Source organism: Octopus bimaculoides, chromosome 16, assembly GCF_046866305.1.
Source record: "Octopus bimaculoides isolate indiv1 chromosome 16, ASM4686630v1, whole genome shotgun sequence".
NCBI lineage: Eukaryota > Metazoa > Mollusca > Cephalopoda > Octopoda > Octopodidae > Octopus > Octopus bimaculoides.
The window spans coordinates 39,916,901-39,940,054 of record NC_142943.1 but is presented as its reverse complement, the minus strand read 5'-3'; the positions used below and the strand labels follow the sequence as shown (position 1 = coordinate 39,940,054).

Sequence of the window (23,154 nt, the reverse complement as noted above, 5' to 3'; positions counted from 1 at the left end):
CGCACCCCTTCTCTAACTTGAGTCAAGGAGGTCTATATAACGTCCTAGGTTTGTAAACATATATACGGTAACGTCCTTTATTATTATTGTATAGATAACATAATGCAAACATGTAGCTTTTTTTGTGCACTTTCTTTGCAGAAAATAAAGAAATAACAGTGAAAAATAAATATTAAGTAAATTGTCTTTACATATTTATCACTATCAGTTACAAGCCCGACATCACAAAATGCGTCTGAATAAACATTGCCGGACAAAAATAGAGACTCGGACATTACTTAGAAAATATTTTTCATTTTTAACCTTGTATACAGTACGCACTAGGGATTTTGACCTTTAAATTTTGGGGGAAAAATGCGGATTATACTCGAGTATTTACGGTATGTATATGTATGTGTATGTATATATGTATTTTGTCCTAAGTTCTATATACTCTAGGAATGTTTTAAATCCCTTTTCGGGTTACTTTATTTGAATTCTTACTATCCGCTAATTAATTTCAAGTTATTACATAACTGACTTCATAATTTGGGTATTCATAACTTATTGGGAATTCCTAAAAACATGATCCTGTGTAAGACAGTTCCGTATTCTCAATAAATGCACAAAAACCGCTTTAAGGGCTACATACTTTGTATTGTTGTTATTGGATTAGAGAAACAATTATAAGAATGGAACCAAGAGATAAGCACCCGCTTTCCCGGGAATTACTGAGTACGTCAGCTAGTATATATATATATATATATATATATATATATATATATATATATATATATATATATATATATATATACATACATGCACATATAAATACACACACACACACACACATATATATACACATATACATACATATATATGTATACATATATACATTATATATATACATATATATGTACATCAATTTCAAAAAAGGATAAAACTCTTTTACAAGAATTTTATCAAGAAGCTAGTGTGTAAAAAAAAATTCATTAGGGAAATATCTATTCCCAAGAATATAATTGTTCGTATATATATATATATATGTATATATATATATATATACGTATATATGCATATACGTTTTCGCCATGATAGATCGTTAGCCACTACACATTCTTTATTTTCTCTCCTTGCTTCTTTCTATGGAAGAGCGTAGGCTCGAAATGTTAAACACTTTTTCACTTCCTGAGCGTTAAACTAATAGATCTGTTTGTTGTTTACACCACCTGTCTTCGTCTTTTTTTTTTTTTTGTGAATTCTCCTGCTACATACACACACAGGCATACCTCACCCTCTGTCTTTAATTGGTTCCAGGAGACACAACTTAAATCAAAGTCATTTGTCTCTAGGCTAGGGTAGGCTGAATTTACTTGTCTTATGCTAAACCGATAATAACTATTCCTAGTTCTGTACTTTATGAATATTTTTTCAATAGTATATGGTTAATAAAAACCTATTTAAAGCTTTCAAATAAATAATTTTTATTTTTTAATATAGTACAGTCAAAAAAAGAAGTCATCTAAATTTCCGAATAAGCACCAACTACACTCTCGGAGTGGTTGGCATTAGGAAGGGCATCCAGCTGTAGAAACTCTGCCAAATCAGATTGGTGCCTGGTGTAGCCATCTGGTTCACCAATCCTCAGTCAAATCGTCCAACCCATGCTAGCATGGAAAGCGGACGTTAAACGATGATGATGATGAATTTGATGTTTACCATACATTGCAGGCGCTTTATGTATGAATGCAGTTTGCAATAAGACATGGTAAAATAAAGACTTTTTGAAGCTTAAAAAAGCAAATTCAGTAATTATTATTATTTTGCAATAGTAATAAAAAAAACTAAATTATTTTAAATTTACCAATACCTATGTAGAATTTGGTGTTTTACATTGCGGATGTAGATGGCTGTGGATCTTCAGCATCAACAGCTGATGCTAGCTATTCTTGTTGTTCAATGCGCTTAAAAAACCAGTTGAGAATTCCTTAAATTGTCTCCTTCTTTTCATCAAGGATTACATTATAAGGAGCAAAAGCGTTGTGACAAGCCCCTATAATCTTGGAAAAGCGTTGAGCATTTGGATTCACATCCTTGCACATAGAAAGACCTTTTTAGATATATGCAAATGCTTGCTGCATTTTTTTAATGGTGAAATGATGTGGCTCGGGTTTGACTTCCTCTTCTTTATTTTGCCAAGGGTTGGCCTTATTTATCTCATTTCTGGTCCTTTCTGTGCTATTCCAAGATTTACTCCTGTACAGCAGGCAGATCCCCTTAGCATCACTCTCTATGATGGCTTTGTATTTAGTCCTGGCTCCTTTCTACACTCTAATCCCACCCGTTGGATTGTAGCCAGAGAACTGCATGCAGTGGATGAAGTGTTGTATCTGTCTTTCTGATTCCATTGGGAAGAGAGAGAAAAAAAAACATAAATAATACAGATACATACAGGGTAATGCATACAAAGTAGACATATATGCGTGTACCTGTGATGCACATAAGAAACAGAGACAGATAAATAAAAATAATAAATATATAAATAAATATATTTGTCACATACCTGTGATAAATATAAGAAATGGTGATAGATAAAATATATAAATAAATCTATATAAAGGGCATGGATACAAAGAATATATGAAGCGAAGCCACACAAACACACAAGAAATTTCATGGACAGCCACAACAATGTCAACAACATGAATAACAATGACAGCAGCAGCGGCAGTGACAATGATGGCAACCCTGTGGGCGAACATGGAGAGATACAGGAACTGGACCAAATGTTGGGGTCTTAAGGCAGCAGTAGCACAATGAGGGTGAGAAGATGGGGTTGAGGGGAAGGCCATACTGCTGCTAAGAACAATGACACACACACACAAACACACACACACACATACACATGCACACACACAAACACGAACGCAAATGCATGCGCACATAAGGATACACATCTTAGAAGAACAGAATGGAGTAAGTGGAGCAAGAGTACGGACAGTGGACATGAGTTTCAAAAAAATAGCAGTAATAAACGAGTGAAGAGCAAATATATAGTGCGTGTGTTTATTTGGCGAAAACAAAAAAAGAATGACCAGGAGTGGCTGTGTGGTAAGTAACTTGCTTACCAACCACATGGTTCCGGGTTCAGTCCCACTGCGTGGCACCTCAGGCAAATGTCTTCTACTATAGCCTCGGGCCGACTAAAGCCTTGTGAGTGGATTTGGTAGACGAAAACTGAAAGAAGCCCGTCATATATATGTATATATATATATGTATGTGTGTGTATATGTTTGTGTGTCTGTGTTTGTCCCCCCAACATCGCTTGACAACTGATGCTGGTGTGTTTACGTCCCTGTAACTTAGCGGTTCGGCAAAAGAGACCGCTAGAATAAGTACTAGGCTTCCAACGAATAAGTCCTGGGGTCGATTTGCTCGACTAAAGGCGGTGCTCCAGCATGGCCGCAGTCAAATGACTGAAACAGGTAAAAGAGTATCCTGAAATACAACAATATATATATATATATATATATATATATATATATATATATATATATATATATATATATGTATGACTGTGGCCTGCGTAATGTATGATTAACTAAATTTGTGAATAAATAATCAATGCATTTAACAGAGTAATCTGAATGCTAAAGTGTTAAATTAGAACTAGTAAAGAGGCATGTAATAAATTTCTTTCTGTGTGTTCCAAAATGAATATTTGCTAAAGTTTAGTGTGAATATTTTGTCTCATTAAGAAACCCCAATCAGGTATTTCATTAATTTTATGTACAATTTTCATTATATTGGCAGGTTGTAACTCTTTGGTACCGAGCACCTGAAATATTACTTGGTAGTCGGTTTTATTCCACACCAGTTGATGTTTGGAGTCTAGGCTGTATATTTGTGGAAATGGTAAGTTGACTAGTTAATGACGAATCCAGTCTGGTTTATGCAGTTTTGTTGTGTGTTTTATAACATTGCTTATCTCCTCTGTTTTTCTCTCCGTGATTTTTCTTCCTTTTTCCATCTAAATATTCCCATTCAAGTGTCAACTACTTCAAACACAGTCGATTAACCATCTTGTTTTCGTTAGCTTGAAATATGGTGAAATACATTGACCAGAAAACCCTGGATAGCTGTATTTCACGAGACCAGTGATTTTTATTATAATATCTTTACTCCCTTTGCTGATTGAGTGGTATGCTCCTCATTGCAGCCTTACCACACAGTATATATATATATGTATATATATATATATATACACACACACACACACACACACACACACACACACACACAAGTACATAACATATGCAACGTATTTGTGTAATGTTTTATAACGTTGGTTATATACATATGTATTTTTTTAAATGTTTTGCAATTTTTCTTAGATAACAAGAATGGCATTGTTTCCTGGAGATTCTGAGATTGATCAACTATTCCGAATATTCCGAACATTAGGTGAGTTCCTCCTCTACTTTTTTGTTGATTGTTGTTGATTCTCCCTCAAGTTAATTTGTATGTATGTATATATGTTTATAAATATGTATGAATATCTATAATCATCATCATCATACATCCACTGTCCATGCTGGCATGGGTTTGATGGGGACTGGCACACTGGAAGGCTGCACCAGGCTCCAGTCTGATTTAGCATGGTTTTCTACGACTGGATGCCCTTCCTAACAGCTACCATACCAAGAGTGTAATGAGTGCTTTTATGTGCCACTGGCATGGGTGCCATTTGCGTGACAACGGTATCAGTCACAACTGCAATTTTGCTTGGCTTGATAGGTCTTTTTCTCATGTACAATATGCCAAAGGACTTGGTCATTGCCTCTGTGAGGCTCAACACTCGAAGGGAACCCAGCCACTTTACGTCCATGAGGCCCAATGCTTGAAAGGAACTCAGCCACTTTGTCTCTGTGCGGCTCAACACTCGAAAGGAACTTGGCCACTTCGACTCCGTGAAGCCCAATGTTCAAAAGTTATTCTTTATGTGGTACCAGCATCAGTCTTGACTACTATTTCATTTGGCTTGACTGGTCCTCTCAAGCACAGCACATTGCCAAAGGTCTCGGTCACTAGTCATTGCCTCTGTGAGGCTCAAAGTTTGATGATACTTTCACCACCTCATCCCATGTCTTCCTGGGTCTACCTCTACCACAGGTTCTCTCCACATTTAAAGATTGGCACTTCCATGCTAGCATAGGTTGGACAATTTGACTGAGGACTGGTGAAACCGGATGGCAACACCAGGCTCCAATCCAATTTGGCAGAGTTTCTACAGCTGGATGCCCTTCCTAACACCAACCACTCCGAGAGTGTAGTGGGTGCTTTTACGTGCCACCGGCACGAAGGCCAGTCAGGCGGTACTGGTAACGGCCACGCTCAAAATGGTGTATTTTACATGCCACCTGCACAGGAGCCAGTTCGGCGGCACTGGCAACGATCTCGCTCGAATGTCTACATGTGCTAGGAAGGTGATGCTGGGCACAGGTGCCATTGACGGTTTCGCTTTCGCTTGCCCCAATAGGTCTTCGCAAGCCGATGTATGTATATGTGTATATATGTATATGTATGTATATATATGTGTGAATGTATATATATGTGTATATATTGTATATATGTGTGTGTATATATATATATATATATATATATATATATATATATATATGTATGTATATGTTTGTATGTGTATATGTTTGTATATATATGTGTGTGTATATATATATGTATATATATATATGTGCGTAGCACCTTGGGCGAGTGTCTTCTATTATAGCCTTGGGCCGACCAAAGCTATGTCAGTGGGTTTGGTTGACAGAAACTGAAAAAAGTCTGTTGTGTTTACATCTCTGTAATTTAGCGGTTTGGCAGAAGATATTGATAGAATAAGCACCAGGCTTACAAAGAATAAGTCCAGGGGTCAATTTCTGCAACTAAAAGGCGGTGCTCCAGCATGGCCACACTGAAATGACTGAAACAAGTAAATGAGTAATATATATATATTACATGGAAAAATGCGATCATGAAAAGTAATATTCTTAAGATTATAAATCTGGAAAAGTACAGGACAAATTATTAAATCTGTGAAAGTATAGGACAAACTATTACTTCAAGTAAAGTTAATAATAAGAAACAGTTTACTTAAACTATTGCAGCAAAGAGTGCCATTCTTCTAATTTATCACCCTTTACAGATGTCATCTTTTAAATTTATTGTACAAAACTGTTCAGCTAATTTGTAAGTTTGTCTAATTAGTCACTTTTTTTTTGTTTTTAAGGTAGTAAATTAGCCAAATTCTACTTAAAATATTTTTTTAATATTCAAATTTTAATTTTAGCTGCAATATTTTATGTAAAAAATTTCTTATTCTTTACTTGAAGTAATAGTTTGTCCTATACTTTTACAAGTATAATAACTTGTCCAGGTTTATAATCTTATGAATAATACTTTCCATGTTTGCATTTTTCATGTAATCCATGATTTTTCCAGGCATTGCTGTTATAATTAATAATGTGTCAGTTAAAAATTTAGGATTTTACCTTATAAAATACTGGGTAGGGGGATACATTGGCTGCTATTTTTAGCATATCAAGCGACCAGGTAGAGGCTCTTTCATTGGTTTGATTGTGTGATGAGATTTTTTTTACACATATGTATAAAATGTATATATATCATCGGCAGAAGTCAGAGAGTAAGTCAAAAGCTGAGAGTTACATGTATTGACACTTATCAAATACAAATTTGTCCATTGTCACTCTGTAACTTGTGATGAAATAACTTCTAAAATACAAAATTTTGTCAAAAATGTTAAGAGTAAACCCTGTTGTATGTGACACATTCTACCAATATCGGAAGTTTGAAAGTGTTTAGTTAAAAAAAAATTAATCAAATAATCTGTATGTCAAAGTCGACCTTGGCGAAGTTCGAACTCAAAAATGTAAAGACAGACGAAATACCGTTAAGCATTTCACCCAGCACGCTAACGTTTCTGTCAGCTCGCTGCCTTAGAAAGTAAACATTCATTTTAGAAATATATTCTTTAATTCTTATAGCTAAAGCGTTACTCCCTTACTTACTGACACGAAGTTTCGTAGCATTTCACCCCCAAAACTTTTCTTCTACTAATTTTTGTTCAATGTGACTAACGGCTCTGAATTCCTCATACATTTTTCTATCATTTAAGCCTAAGTAAAGTATACTTTTATTCTAAAATTAAAAAGTTTATGTTGAAGGCGAATAGGTGCCTTACTGCCCCCCCCCCCAGGTCGCAGATATATTGATGTAACTTTTTTTCTACTGAACCAAATCTCAAGCTATTTATGCCAAAGTGTAGCTGAGGAGGTGTCCTTGAGAACTGAATTAGAGTTGAAGCTTGGAAGCTGCTGCGATTGATGAAATGATGGACTTAAGAATATATTTAACCACTACCGTGGTTGAATTATATATATATATATATATATATATATATATATATAAATGTTTTAATTTCTAAATCTCTCTAAAGGAGAGAAACAGCAGCAGTACTTGGTATTAATATTTATTGCCAAACGAATGATATATGTGTGTGCATATATATATACATACACAAACGTGTGTGTCTGTATGTATGTATGTATGTATATATATATATATATATATATGTATATATATATATATATATATATACATACGTGTATATATATATATGTATATACGTGTATATATATATGTATATTTATATACACACACGTGTGTGTGTGTGTATATATATATATACACACACACACACACACACACACACACACACACACACACACACACACACATATATATATATTTATATATACACACATTATAGCCTCAGGCTGACCAAAACCTTGTAAATGGATTTCATACACGGAAATTGAAAGGAGACTGTTGTATAATTATGTATATTTGTGTTTGTTTGTCTGTGTTTGTACTCCCACCATTGCTTGACAATTAATATTGCTGTGTTTATATTCCCATAACTTAGCGGTTCGGCAAAAGACTAATAGAATAAGTACCAGGCTTACAAAGAATAAATCCTGTGTTCGATTTGTTCAACCAACGGCGGTGCTCCAGCATGGCTACAATTACATGACTGAAACAAGAAAAACAAGAAAAAAACTATTCCATTTTAATCCCAACAAAGCCGAGTATCTCTGCTAGTATATATATATATATATATATATATATATATATATATATATTACAATCAACACATTTTTTGCCAATGAGTTACAAGTTTGTTTATTCTGCTAGCATAAAAACCTGGAGTTCTGGAGCTGATGAAGTCTTCAAACGCACTTTCATCATTGGTTTGGTTTTTAAACTCCTCTCATAGGAAACCAGCAAGGTCCTTCAAAAAGTGGTAGTCTGTAGGAGAAAGGTCTGTGGGGTATAAGCTGGGTGGGGAAGAACTTCATAGCCAAATTCCCTCAACTTCTGGAGCATCATTAGTAAAATGTGTGGTCAAGCGTTGTCATGAAGAATGATTGGCCCTCTTCTGTTGACCAGTCTGGGATGGAGGAGTAGCAGTTTTCCATCCATTTTGGCAATTTCATGGCAATATGTTTCTGCTGTAATGGCTTTTCTGGGTTTGAAGAAGTTCTAGCAGCACACCACCAAACAGTCACCATAACCTTCTTTTTGAAGAGTTCAGGTTTGGGGAGGTTTTAACGTGCTTCATTTTGGTCCAGACACTATGAAGAACATTTTTTATCATTGTACAGTATCCACTTTTCATCACAAGGTACACTACGGTCAAGAAATGATTCGGTCCGGTTACAGAGAAGCGACTAGCAAATTTCATACCTGTGCATTTTCTGATTTTCATTCAAATCGTGTGGTACCCATTTGTTGAACTTTTTTTGATTTTTTTCCAATTGCATGCAAATGTTGCAGATAATTTTCTGGCTACCTTGAAATTCTTTTGTCAGTTCTTGAGTGGTTTTATGTGGATCTTTTTCAATGACTGTCTTTAATTGACCATAATGGATGCCCAAGGCTCCAGGTCTCCATTACCAAATTGTTTAAAGCATTTTTGAGCTGACCACTCACTGGTCATTTCCTCACCAAATGTTTCGTTGATATTATGAGCAGTTTCAGCTGCTTTATGTCCTTTCTTGAAGTTGAGTAGCAAAATTGCTCGAATATCACGCTTTGACATTTCCATTTCAGATGATTGTAACAACTGTGAAAAAAAATATCAATGTTAATTTATTGATTCATTTGGATCAGTCTACGTCTATATTATCAGCAATTGTGAAAAATGTTTTTAAAAAGAATTCAAAACTATGCAAAAATCCGGTACAAATTCTTCATGGTTCAAAACGTTGTTTATTTTTAATTCAAGCTGATATGTCTAAAAATGAGTAAAAATGAACAGAATATATCTAGAAATAGGAATTGCAAATAATTAAAATGAATAATAGGGTATTTAAAAGTTAAAATACAATAAAAGATAATGGTATAGATGAGAAATGAAATAAGTATACAAACAATATGTAACACCACAAATAAAAGAAAGAGAAAGAAGAAATAACGATATTGGTCAGAAAAGTGAAGTAAAAAGCTAAAGACAGAAAAAAAGGGGGAAGAGGGAGAAGAAGAAATAAAGCAAAAATGGAAAGAGACAGAGGAAGGCAAAACTGAGAGAAAAATGAAGAGTATATGGGGGAAGGAAGAGGATAGAATAATGTTATGAAGCCTGGTGTAACTAATGTTAGGGTGTTGAAAATACCTGAAAATTAAAGGCAAGTTTGATAGGAACAGACCGGAGAAAAGTAGAAAGAGTAAGATTAATAGTAATAACAGTGAAAGCTTAGGAGAAACATGTACGAACACACAAACACAGAAAGTGAAAGTGAGGAAGCTAAAAAAGGAAATCGATACATTGAAATGCATATACGTCCATGCTTATTAATGCACATAAAATACACACATGTATGAAATCAAATATAGATATATAAACTCATGGGAAATGACATACAAACATATAAACACATGCAAAACAACATGCAAATATACAAATACATTCATGTTAACACATAAAGTATACATACGCATGCATATAAAATATGCATATACACTCATAGAAATAGACAAGACAAGTATGTTAAACATATGCAAAGAAGAAAATGACAAAGAGAGAAAAACAAGTAGTATACAGTGATAAATGAAAGCCAGTTAGAATGAAAATAGATTATAAATAATTAAATTATATACATAGATAAAATTGCCCAATGAAATTGGTGGCCATTGAAAGGTTTACTGGTTTAATTACACTAATTATATAGAAATATAAAAATATAATTTTGTAAAAAACTTAAGTCCGAGCTGTAGCATGCAAAACAAAGTGAATAAGAATACAATAATATAAAATAGAAAAGAATGAATAGAACTTGCAAGACCTTCAGAAATACACAAATGATATTAAGATAATGTTATTAAAAAATTCTGTCTGGACAAGAGCTTAAGATATACATATGGTATTGCTGTGTGGTAAGAAGCTTGCTTCCCAACCACATGGTTCTGGGTTCAGTCCCACTGCATGGCACCTTGAGTAAGTGCCTTCTATTATAGCCTCCGGGCGACTAAAGCCTTGTGAGTGGATTTGGTAGACAAACTGAAAGAAGCCTATCGTATATACATATATACATATATATGTGTGTGTATGCATATATTTGTGAGTGTGTGTGTGTGTGTGTCTTTTGTGTCTATGTTTGTTCCCTCGCCACTGCTTGACAACCAATGTTGGTGTGTTTATATACCCATAGTGATTTGGCAAAAGAGACCGAAAGAATAAGTACTAGGGTCAATTTCTTTAACTAGAAAACCCTTTAAGGCAGTGCTCCAGTATGACTAGTCAGGTGACTGAAACAAATAAAAGATTACATATAAGTTAGTTAGAAAAAACCATGGACCAAATTCCATATAAAGCAGCAAAAAGTAATTGTTTAAAATAAGTCTTTTTAAAAAAGAAGGGAAGTGTGCAATAAAAATGGAGATTATATGGTGAAGTCCAAATAGGCTATCCATATGGAATCATTTGGCAGCTCATAAGTTACCTAGAAGCCAGTTGGCAGAATCCAAGGGGCTCTTTCTTGTGATTTAATGTATGCTTATCCTGGAAAAGGATAAAGAAACTTTTCACTGACATAATGGACCTCTCATTGAGTTCCGATATGAAGTATCCTTCTCAAATATGGACCAATAAATTTGAAATGGAGGAAGAAACTGCTTCTTTTGAGTGCTGTATAAGTTTGGCCAGGCTCGTTGTTGACTTGTCTTCTGGGTACTTGAAAGGATTTCTGTGCAAATATAGTCTTGTTTTGAAGTTATATACAATACCTTTAATTAAGCCATTTCCATCCAAATGACAGCTACCTGGGTCTTTAAAATTTCATTTAGGGTCAGGTTCTTCTGCAGTACTGTTAGTTTTGTTGAGAATGGTTGCATTATGTTGGTTTATAAAAGAGGTGGAGTTTTTGCAACAAGAATACTAACCTTTAGCGGTCTTCTATTGAAAATTTTATATTTGTGACTGGCTGGAAAGTGTCTAGAGACTAGATTAAAAATTTCTCTATCTACATTGCTTCTAACGGTGATGCTAAAAGTTGAATTGTACCACAAGACCTTTCTAGTCCTAGTTTTTAGGTCCTACTATGATTACGTCTGTTATTAAGACTGTAGATCTTCACATGAGAATCTACTATTTTGCAATGCATTATTGTAATATGGAGAGGCATTGCAAAAGGCTGCCCCATCTGATGACAATCATGAAATGCACTTTCCTATATTGCTTACCATATTTCTAAGATTAACAGGTGGGTGGGTGATTAGATCCTTATTAAAACTATCTGATCCTAAACTTAGGTTAATGTCTAAAAAGTTAACACTCCTGAGGTTTGTGTCAGTTGTGATTTTTAAGCCCATTCTTTGGAAGAATGGAATAAGATTCTTTCTCAGGCCATCTTTAATCAATGAACAATTGCTATCATCTGTAGTCGTAGTATGCACAGATGAGATATTTGGCTTGTGAAAGACTTATGTGACTAAAATCCAAGCCAGGCATTCATCCACATTGTTTGATTGAGATGTCTGGTGTGGAAGGGTTTCATTGGTCTGGGCATGTCACCTGACCTGGCGGGATGATAATGTAACTTCCTTTCAGTGGTGCATCTCTCTTGTCTTTGCAACAGTTTACATTGATGCTAATACACAAGCCATTGAGTATGACTTCTAGTAAGTTGTTTTTGATTTGTTTCCTTTGGTAAGGTCTTGTCTCTAAAAAGGTCATCTTCGGTTTTAATAACTTCACATTGGTCATTTACTCATATTTCCCTTATTTCCTTAATTCCTTTGTTGACTCTCTTTTTCTTCTTCCCTCTGTTCCTATCTTTTAGTCTTCTCATTTTGTCACAGATATCCAATGTTTTGTTTGCGATTGATGGTTTGTATTTTCCCCAGAACATTACTTGCTGCTCTCAGTGTTGTAGTCTCTAAGCCTTCTTTCATTGAGGTGTGATGGCTGTCTGTCTTTGCTATTTTGCTTCGAGGACCTGGACAAGCACTTTGACTCCTTTATTTACAGGTTTTGCACACTGTTCTGTCCTTAGTTAATTTTTTCCCTACTCTTTGCATCGATGTGGCACTTGATCAAGCTGATCTTACATGTGTCTTTAAATTTCAGCTTTGGTTGCCCTCTGGGTCTGCTGCTACCCTGGGCCAAACAAAGACAACACAACACACTGCAGCGCTGCAGCACCTTCCTTGCTTGCAGACTTAGCAGCAGAACTTGTTCATCAAACATTGGAAGGATGAGCCATGAGAGGAGTTGCAGGAGGAAGGCTATGAGTACCTAATGAAGACATTCACTGCTTAGACCGTTTCTCAAGATGTAAAGAGCCATGTAATATAATTGCAGGAGTGGTGCAAATTTTTCACCATGTTTTGCTTGAAAATTCTTGAGAGATAACAATACCTTTATTTTATTAGGTTGAATCTTAACCAGTTAGTTTTGGTTTGTTGATTCCCTTCAAAAACATTCTGAAATTCATCATGACAAAGTCAAGGTCACTAAGCAAATAGGAAATAACACTTATTGACCAAAGACAAAAAGGACAAAATTTGTTACACAGTGTAATAGTTAAAATCTTGTGGAGTAATATGTTCAAGGTATGCCAGGTTCATATATGGGATATTTTGTGCTTACCAAGAGTATTTGACAACATGTTAAAACTAGCAAATTCCAGTGAGACGCTGCCAACTTACAACTGATTTGTCATTGCATCAAGGGCTGATCCACTCTCCTTTGTTCAACCCTCCCCACTTTGGCATTCCAGTCACCCTGTTTAATATGCTTCCTGTCCCTCTTGTGGATGGCATTTGTTGAAGTTGTTCAATGTGTTTGGCCTACTGCAAATCAACACTGGTTGTGAAGCCGTGATAGCACACACATACACCCATATATGACAATCTTCTTTTAGTTTCTGTCTAGCTAGCACTCACAGGACTTTGGTTGGCTCACGGCTATAGCAGAAGACACTTACCCAAGGACTGAACCCAGAACCATGTGGTTGGGAAGTGAGCTTTTTACCACACATCCAAAATACTTTCTAGAACTGTACACAGATAATAAAAGGGACCATCAGCTATTTGTATATAATTTCAACAATAGCAGTGACAAGAGCTCCTGCTCTTTCTGTATTTCTGCTTCAAAGGAGATCAATTATTGATCATGTATCACAGTTTAGTGCTTAGGAAGGGTATCCAGCCATAAAACCACAATGTTTTCAACATCTCACCACATTATTCTATGTCAATATTTGAAAAAAAAAAAAAAAAAAAAAAAAAAAAAGATAGAAGATATTCAGTAGTAAAAGAACTAATGTTTCTGTTTGTGTCTTTATTAAGGTTTTGCTCGTTATATAACGATACAAATATTTTGTCAATTATTTTATTGTTATTCTTGGAATTGGAAGTAAATTTCAATAATATTCAGGAATAAATATCAAAATAAAATTTTGTGTTTTTACTGTTTTAGATGGTAAAAACTTAGCTGAGAAAACATTCACACACATACATACAAAACTATAATATACATATATGTGTGTGTATAAAATATAAATACACATGTATATATATATATATGTGCATACACTGAAATATGTATGTACATATTCTCATATATGCTTATATATAGCTACATGTACACAGCAACTCTCTCTCACCCTCACATACACATTCAACTTGAAGAAGTGAATGTATAAGCATGTGTGTGTATATATAATTATATTGTCTAGATCAGAAAATTGGAAATTTTAGGTTTATTTTTGGTCAATAACTAGAAGCTATTAATATTATTATATATTGTGGTTATAGATTTTTTTTTATTTTTGTGCTATCATCATTTATTATTATTATTGTTATTTTTGTTTTTCCAAGTTTTTCTTTATTTCAAACTAATTGCACTAATAAGAGACAAGGAATATCTTTCTTGGCAATGGTTCACATTCCCAATAGCAGCCACACACACACACACACACACACACACACACACACACACACTACAGAGATGTATACACAAACATAACATACACATGGGCTCATATTGACATACACACATACACACACACACACACACACACACACACAAACGTGTATGTATAACTATGTACATGTGAACGTACACCTATATTCACATAATTGCATGCATAAATAATGCATAAATACAAATGCACGTGCATGTGTACATACATACATATGTATATGTGTGTGTGTGTGTATATATATATATATATACATAATATGCACACACATACACACATGAACATAATGACTCACAAATATGTATATACAGAAACAGACCGACATACACATGGAGTTCCTAACACATGTACACACACACACACAGGCACACACGCATTTGCAGTTGTCCCTGTGGCTGTTACTGATTCTTTCTCCAAATGAAGATTCTTGGTTGACAAATTAGTTGCTGTCTTCTGTTGTTTGTCTTTGATGAAAACACGACAGTTTGGTGGACATATTCTTTCCCATGGAACTGTTTGCTATATTTATTTTGTTTATAACAAAGCAGCAGCATCATCAACATCAACCAGGCTTAGACCCTCAAACCTCCCCCTTCTCTTCCTCCACTTGTGTCCATCATTAAGCTCTCTACTTCATTTCACACACATTATTTCTATATTTCTCCACCCCAGGCTATTCTCAATGTGATCTTCACTTTCAAATCTATAACTTTGATCAATGGTCCTTCTCCCCATGTTCCCCCCCCCCGCCTGTCCCTATCTCCTCCTTCCTCGGCAACATTGCCAAATAAGGATCCTAGTTCCTCCCCACTTTCTCCCCATGGAGCGTCAGACAAGAAAAATTAGGATTGGAGAATGGATATTTAAAGGATATCTGTTCACCTTAATGTTTTCCTTTTTTTTTTCTCCCTTTCTCTCTACAACAATGTAGGGACAACACTTGGCCATCTTCAAGTAGTAGCAGTAGTAGGTTAAGTTTTTCCTTTCAGTTGTGTTTTAAACCCAGGTTTCAAGGGTGTTCAGGACAGATATTTTGACTGTTGTAGCAGTTGGAAACAGATTTCAATATCATCATCATCACCACCACCACCACCACCATCATTATAAGTGCTGTGACCACCACTGCCTGTGTTAATATCTCTATGTATCTCACTTGCTAACTCTAGACAAGTGGTTTTCAGCCGGGATTCATATGATCCCGGGGGGGGGGGGGGGGGGGTCTATGTAAGACTTTTGGGGGGGTCCACACATGCAAAATACTAAATTGGAGATCCACAGTAGCATTTTAAGAGTCTGTGAAAAAAAATGTTACTTTGGATTATTTATTGCAAGAAACAGCTCGGTTTCTTTCTCTAACATTTTACATAGTTCACCCTACATAAGTTAATGTGTGAGAAACAAAATAAGAATCTTCAAGGCTCCAGGTCTCCACTACCAAATTGTTTAAAGCATTTTTGAGCTGACCACTCACTGGTCATTTCCTCACCAAATGTTTCGTTGATATTATGAGCAGTTTCAGCTGCTTTATGTCCTTTTTTGAAGTTGAGTAGCAAAATAGCTCGAATATCGCGCTTTGACATTTCCATTTCAGATGATTGTAACAACTGTGAAAAAAAATATCAATGTTAATTTATTGATTCATTTGGATCAGTCTACGTCTATATTATCAGCAATTGTGAAAAATGTTTTTAAAAAGAGTTCAAAACATCAAATGACCAGATTACTATTTTATTCCACCAGAATAGAAAAGTAATCAAAGGGGTCCATAGGCTAAAAAATGGTTGAAAATCACTGCCCTAGACCAATGATAGCTAACTTGCAGCTTGCAGGACTTTCTGAATGGCACACCTAATGAAAATTTACTTTCACTTTTTTAGTAGTGCAGCCTGCTTGATGGCGAGCCATGTCTCATGTGACCCACTTCTCAAAGTCTGCTCATGCCTGCACAAGACAAATGTATTTTTGTCGTCCTTGAGATGCTTTTGACCTGGTGTATATTACTTACAAGCCAATATGAGCAGCTACTTTGTGTACCATGCTGTTGCCTATTGTTTTAGATGTCTCTGTAGTTTCAAGCAGACATAGTTGTACCCTCAGCTTTCCCCACCATTGATCTAGTGAAACCTCCAGTGTGACAATTAGAGGGAGAGCATTATTAATATTAAGGCTGGTCCTCATTTTCAGCTGAGTGGACTGGAGCAGCATGAAAATGATGGGCCTTGCTTGACTGCAGTCTGCCATCCAATCCACAAATCGAATGTATGACCTTATGATCATGCCCCACCCCAACACCCCTAATGGCTAGGACACCATATCTTCATACATACGTAATATATTTATTCACACACTGACACACATTGCTATGAGCAATGTACTGGTCAAGCTAATTAAAGTATAATAAAACAAAAGATAGACAAGCAATACATACCTATATATTTATATTAATGCTTAGCAGAAGCAACAGAGTGGCTCAAGGCCCAAGAGCTAAATATTAATAAAAATATACATATACTCATATTTCTTGTTTGCAATCACCACCTCAATGGGAGTCTTCTATAAGAACAGATGATACTGCTATTTTAACTCCAGGAGGACGCCTTCTCCATCTGGTTATTCAGTGTGTTAGTTTGCTATTAGTGCCGCATAAAGTGGCTGGCATTAGGAAAGGCATCTGGCTGTAGAGATTATGCCAGAATAGACAAATACCGTACCAGTTTTCAGTCAAACCGTTCAACTCATGCCTGCATGGAAAGTGGATGTTAAATGACGATGATGATGATGATATACATACATAATATCTTTATGCATATGTTTTCTGTTATTTGGTCTGTGTTCATACTCCACTCTTAACAGCTAGACTTTTCTTCATCTGTTCTTTCTTTCCAATATACCTGTTTGATAAAATAATGTCTATATTTGTTAAGAATGTGTTAGGTAAACACTGTATGTACACTGAATGTGAGGACTATATTATCGACCTGAGTGAATTCAACATCAATTACCTTTTATATTCTACTTGCCATTCTCACCTTTTTTTCAGGTACACCAGATGAGAATACTTGGCGTGGAGTATCCAGTTTGCCAGATTACAAATCTTCTTTTCCACGTTGGCCAATCCAGAACATGGATCACCTAATACCAAGGCTGGAGAATGATGGAATTGACTTGCTCAATGTAAGAATTTCGACATCTTCTCAAGCCACTCTATCTCTATGCCCATTGTACTTCGACTGTTATTTAATGAAACAGGTCCTTCATTTACTGTCTTCGAAATCATTTCGGTGTCACCCCAGTCTACTCTGTAATTGTGAATTAATTTGTAAGTTTAGATTTGAATGGAAATGATATTAACACCAAACATTTCCAGAGAGAATGCTTTTTTTCTGTTGAGAATTTGGACAAAGAAGTGCAGCATCAATATCTGTCCAATTTGAATATAAAACAGGCAGAATATGTGAACTCGATATGGCTTGTTTAAATGCTAAAGGGTTAAACATACCCATAAAGTACTGAAGGATGACCTCAGGACACTGAACCTTTTGGAGGAGATGATAAAGGACCAAATTATCTGGCACCTTACTGTACACAAGAAGTCCTACAGAAATTTTAAGGCAACTCCCCCTGCAAGAGTCTTAAGCCAGAGCCACATAAGCACTCATGCCAATGCCATATTAACAGCACCCGGTACATATTGTAAAGTGGTTGGTGTTAGGAAGGGATTCCCACTGTATAAACCAAGCCAAACCAGACTGGAACCTGGTGCAGCTCCCCTGCTGGCCAGCTCTGGTCAAACGTCCAACCCATGCTAGTGTAGAAAATGGACATTAAAGGAGGAGAATAATGATGAGCCAACTGGTGGTGTTAAATTAGGGTATAGATTAAGTCTACAATCCAACAACAGGGGACACTAATCCCTCATGAAGGGACCATGCAGTTTCTGTCCATTAAATTTGGCTTTTTTTTATAAGGCTTGATTAACCAAAGACTAGTAGAAGACATGCACTCACCAATCCCTGAAGCCAGTTGTTTGTAAACTTCTTAATGAAATAGCCATGCCTACATCAGAATTGCTTTGTTAAAAATTAGTTATGTAATTACTGTTTTAGTGTTCATTAGATGTTCATTTAAGTTAGAGATTCTGATCATCACTAAATATGGTGTTGAACAAAGATATAAATGATAAAATTCACACATAACCACCACAGTCTCTCTCATTCTTTCCATCTCTCTCTTTCTCTCTGTCCCTCTTTCTTTCCTCCAACTGGGATATCTATGTATCTCTTCTACAGCACCTTTCTCTATCCTATTATTCTTTTAACCTCTCATCATTTGGCACAAAGCCACCCCTTTAATACTACTTCCCCTAGTTGAGGGGACTTTGTTTTGCAAATGCTTGGTGACCCCATCGCTGATGTCTTATGACAATCAACAGATTAATAACTGATGTTGAGATGTTTTAATATTGTTAATTATCATCAAGGCAGCAAGCTGGTAGAATGGTTAGCATTCTGTGCGAACTGCTTAGCAGTATATCGCCCATCTTTACATTCAGAGTTCAAATTCTGCTGAGGTCTTCTTTGTCTTTCATCCTTTTGGGATCGATAAAATAAATCCCAGTTCAGCACTGGGGTTGATGTAATCAATTAACTCCTCCTCCGAAATTGCTGACTTTGTGCCAAAATTTGAAACCAGTCTTATTCTAAGGATTTGTTAATGTTTGTGTGTGTGTGCTGGCGTGAGACCACTGTTGCTGCCTTCTACTCTGTAGTGCTCCTTTCACAAATGTTCTGATTTCTCTTGTAGAATATGTTGCGTTATGAACCTAAGAACCGCATCACGGCCAGACTGGCACTTCTTCACCCCTACTTCAATGATGTGCGGAAACATAAACCTGTGATTGTCTGAGAAGAACTTCAGAAGGAATTATTTTTTGTTGAATTTTCATTCTTCAAATTATTTCTTTTTTTTTTGTGTATTTATTTTCTCTCTCTCTCTCTTTCTCTCTCTCTCTCTCTCTCTCTCTGCTTTATGTCCTTTAAAATATCAGGAACTTTTCTTGTTTTTAAAATAGTTCAATGTTGAATGGTAGGAAAGTCAACTTGTAATAATTCTTTTTCCATTTGTGGATTGAAGTGTTGGGAGATTGTTCTATTTTCCAAAATTTGGGACTTTTTTTTTCTTTTAATAAGATAACAATTAACAGTTTCTCTTCTGTTAGTCATTGGGAAGAGTACTTTGGGTTATCTGCAAGTTTGATTTCTTAAAATTATATTCTTTTGCACTATTAACTTCATTTTTACAGTGCCTATGTACAATTTTATTTCTACATTGTTTCAATGCCATAGATCTCTGATCATTATTACTTCAATTCTTATTTCTCAATATAGATACAAACTAGGAACCTTTTCTCTAATCTTACAGTAATTATCTCTTTTGCATATTCTTTCTTTGAATCCCATCTACCAATGCTATATTTATATTTAGGAATAAAACACCCGATAACTGGAGATCAAACTGATTAAAATATGTGGATTTAAATGGAAAGTTAACTGTGTGAAATATAAAGTACTGTCATGCATTTAGTTTCTCTCAATAAGCTTTATTTCTTCATATCTGAAATCTCCTGCTTTCTAAATTTTTATTTGGATCCTATTTTTAGATTGACAGGAGAAAGTGTAAAGGCTTATATTGTTTGAATCTCAACTAGTTTACTTGAATTTTCAACCGTTGTCCTTTGAAAGACAGTTGTAGGCTTCACTATTTCTGTTAACAAACATAAAATGAAATGTTTCAGAATACTGCAGGTTCCTGAAATTCTTGGTCTTAAACTGAAGAGTTACTGTAATAGGTCTTAGGCCAGAACATTTTATAAAATAAAAAGCTAGATTAAGTGATATCAATAAACTAATTATTTTGACCAGTAAATTTGCCTGTAAATTAGGTTGTAAAAAAAAAAGCAACTCTGTTTATCAAATCTTACCTCTCTGAAGTACTTAACTTTTGGAATTTAAAGTTTCTTTACATATTAATAATTTCAACAATGAATTTTCCCAAATATTAATCATTATGATAATGACGATGTTAATGATGAGTATGGTGCTAGAGTAAAATATGCATTTATTAAAAGTCAAATTAATAATATGATGATGATGGTTGAAGGGAACCAATTTAATGTAATGTTTGTTTGTTTAATGTCATGAATGGATGAGCTTTTTATATGCTTCAATATATTTTTTGGTCCATCAGATGTTAACATTGTTGTGCTCACTGAATCAAAATCTCATTCGCTCACATAATATCATTCAGGAAAGGCATGAATATCATAACTTCATGCTTTTTTTCTCTCCTTGTTATAAATTAGAAGCTGTTTACCTCTTAACTGTTGTGGTCAATTTCCTAAAATTCCAACCACTTTGTGGTCCCAGCAGACAAAATGGAAAAAGGGTTGTCCTGGAGGATGGTGAAGGAGATGAGCTTTGAACAGCCATTCTGACTCACAGGCCTCACAGCGATTCAGTGTAGTCATAGATCTTGTAAGAATATGTGAGAGTCTCTCATAGTTTGAGGCTTGGGTTGCATACAAGGTAATGTACCCTTAACCCTGGGGCACTCAAATTATTCTGTCAAATGTAGGATAGGTGTGAGAGGCTGGATCTAGCCAGTTTTAACATAAAATATTTGAGCCAGATACAGCTGATTTAAATGCTAAAGGGTTAACATAATATTTATTAAGTAACTAAAAGAGAGTTTTCAGGCGCAGGAGTGGCTGTGTGGTAAGTAGCTTGCTTACCAACCACATGGTTCTGGGTTCAGTCCCACTGCGTGGCACATTGGGCAAGTGTCTTCTACTATAGCCTCGGGCCAACCAAAGCCTTGTGAGTGGATTTGGTAGACGGAAACTGAAAGAAGACTATCGTATATATGTATATATGTATGTGTGTGTATATGTTTGTGTGTCTGTGTTTGTCCCCCCCCCCCCCCAACTTCGCTTGACAACCAATGCTGGTGTGTTTACGTCCCCGTAACCTAGCGGTTCGGCAAAAGAGACCGATAGGATAAGTACTAGGCTTACAAAGAATAAGTCCTGGGGTCGATTTGCTCGACTAAAGGCGGTGCTCCAGCATGGCCGCAGTCAAAGGACTGAAACAAATAAAAGAGTAAAAGAGTGTTATATCAGTTGTCAGTTGTGCAATTTAATGCACATTTTCATTACATTCATCAAAGACTTTCTGTACAACCTTAATTTTCTATTGTCTCTTTCCTCCCCAGCAATACTTTTTGTCACCATAACATTCTCAAATTTCAAAAGAAGAAACTTACAAAAAGAAAGTTTTTGTCATATTTATTGTTTGTGATGTTTGTTAAGTTTTTCTAAAAAAATTTTTTAACCTCAACATTTCATGGATTTTACAGTCAAATTTTTTTTTCTTTTTGAGATTGAATGTGATTCAAGAGATACTTGTGTATCTTGAGTTCCTATTATGAAATAGGTACCCACATCACTCTGTCTTTGGGTTAAAAGAGGGGAAAAAAGGGAAAAGAAGAATTAGATCTTTGAAGAAAATTAAGGGTGAGAAAACAAGATTCATCGATTGCTTAGGAAACTATTTTCCAGTAATTCTTGGTTTTATTCCAACTGGAACCTGGAATTTCAAAGGAGATTGCAATCAACCCATTCTGTCTTTAAGTTATTCCAATAAGCTTAAGATGGAGTGACTGTAAAGCTAGCTTGTGAACCACTTACTTAATGGAATACCTTATTTTTGCTAAAAGAAAATAAAACAAATGTTTATAAAGTACCCAGGAGAGATAGTGTGTATTTTTAGAACATGTAAATATTTTGAAATTTTTATTTTTTTTTATTTTTATATTTCTATTAAAAAAAATTTACACATATTTTTGTATTTTTTCATGATAAAAAAATTTAACTGAGTAAGAAATTTGAATGAAATGTATGTTGATGTGATTTTAGCTGACAGTTCAATAGTTTTGTCAATAATTTCTCAAGTTTTGTGAGAGTTGATAAGTTTATTGGAAATATTTTACTCAGAAATAAATGATAGTTTATCAAACAACGATTTTCTTTTGTTTTAAATAATTTCAATGACGTCACACTGTAAAACATAGTAAAATCTTTGTTTGTAACAAAGTGGATGGAACTTGTGGAAGAGGGAGACCCATAAAGATATGAAGGCCGATCTGAAGACACTGAGCCTTACAAAAGAGATGATTAAGGACTGAGATGTCTGGTACATTGCTGTACTCAAGAAGACCCATCTGTCCCAGCAGAATTGATACCAGTGCTAATGTTGCATAAAAAGCAACCAGTACACTATGTGGAGTGGTTGGTGTTCGGAAGGGCTTCCAACTGTAGCAACCATATCAGTTCCATTCAACCCATGCCAACATGGAAAATGATAATGAGAATCTAAATAACAACATCAATTATAGCTGTTTCTTACTAAATTCAGTCTTGTGGTTCATCAAATGAAATCAATATACTCTGTGGTTGCAAAGTAACTGGTTTTGTGATTCACTTTCCTCTTTGGCTATTTTTTAAAATTTGTTTCATTTTATCTTCATGCCATTCTTTGTCAAAATAACATCCTTG

The 23,154-nt window shown here is 35.2% G+C and overlaps 1 protein-coding gene across 1 annotated transcript in view; it reads left to right on the top strand.

Moving 5' to 3' along the window:
• Positions 1-22,618, top strand: part of LOC106876684 (cyclin-dependent kinase 2) — a 49,481-nt gene extending 26,863 nt beyond the window's left edge. The window contains exons 5-8 of the mRNA XM_014925317.3: positions 3,793-3,894; positions 4,374-4,443; positions 17,584-17,717; positions 19,347-22,618. Coding sequence (XP_014780803.1) covers positions 3,793-3,894; positions 4,374-4,443; positions 17,584-17,717; positions 19,347-19,448 — 408 coding nt within the window. The 3' untranslated portion in view covers positions 19,449-22,618. The remainder of the gene's footprint in view (positions 1-3,792; positions 3,895-4,373; positions 4,444-17,583; positions 17,718-19,346) is intronic.
• The last annotated feature ends 536 nt before the right edge of the window (positions 22,619-23,154 follow it).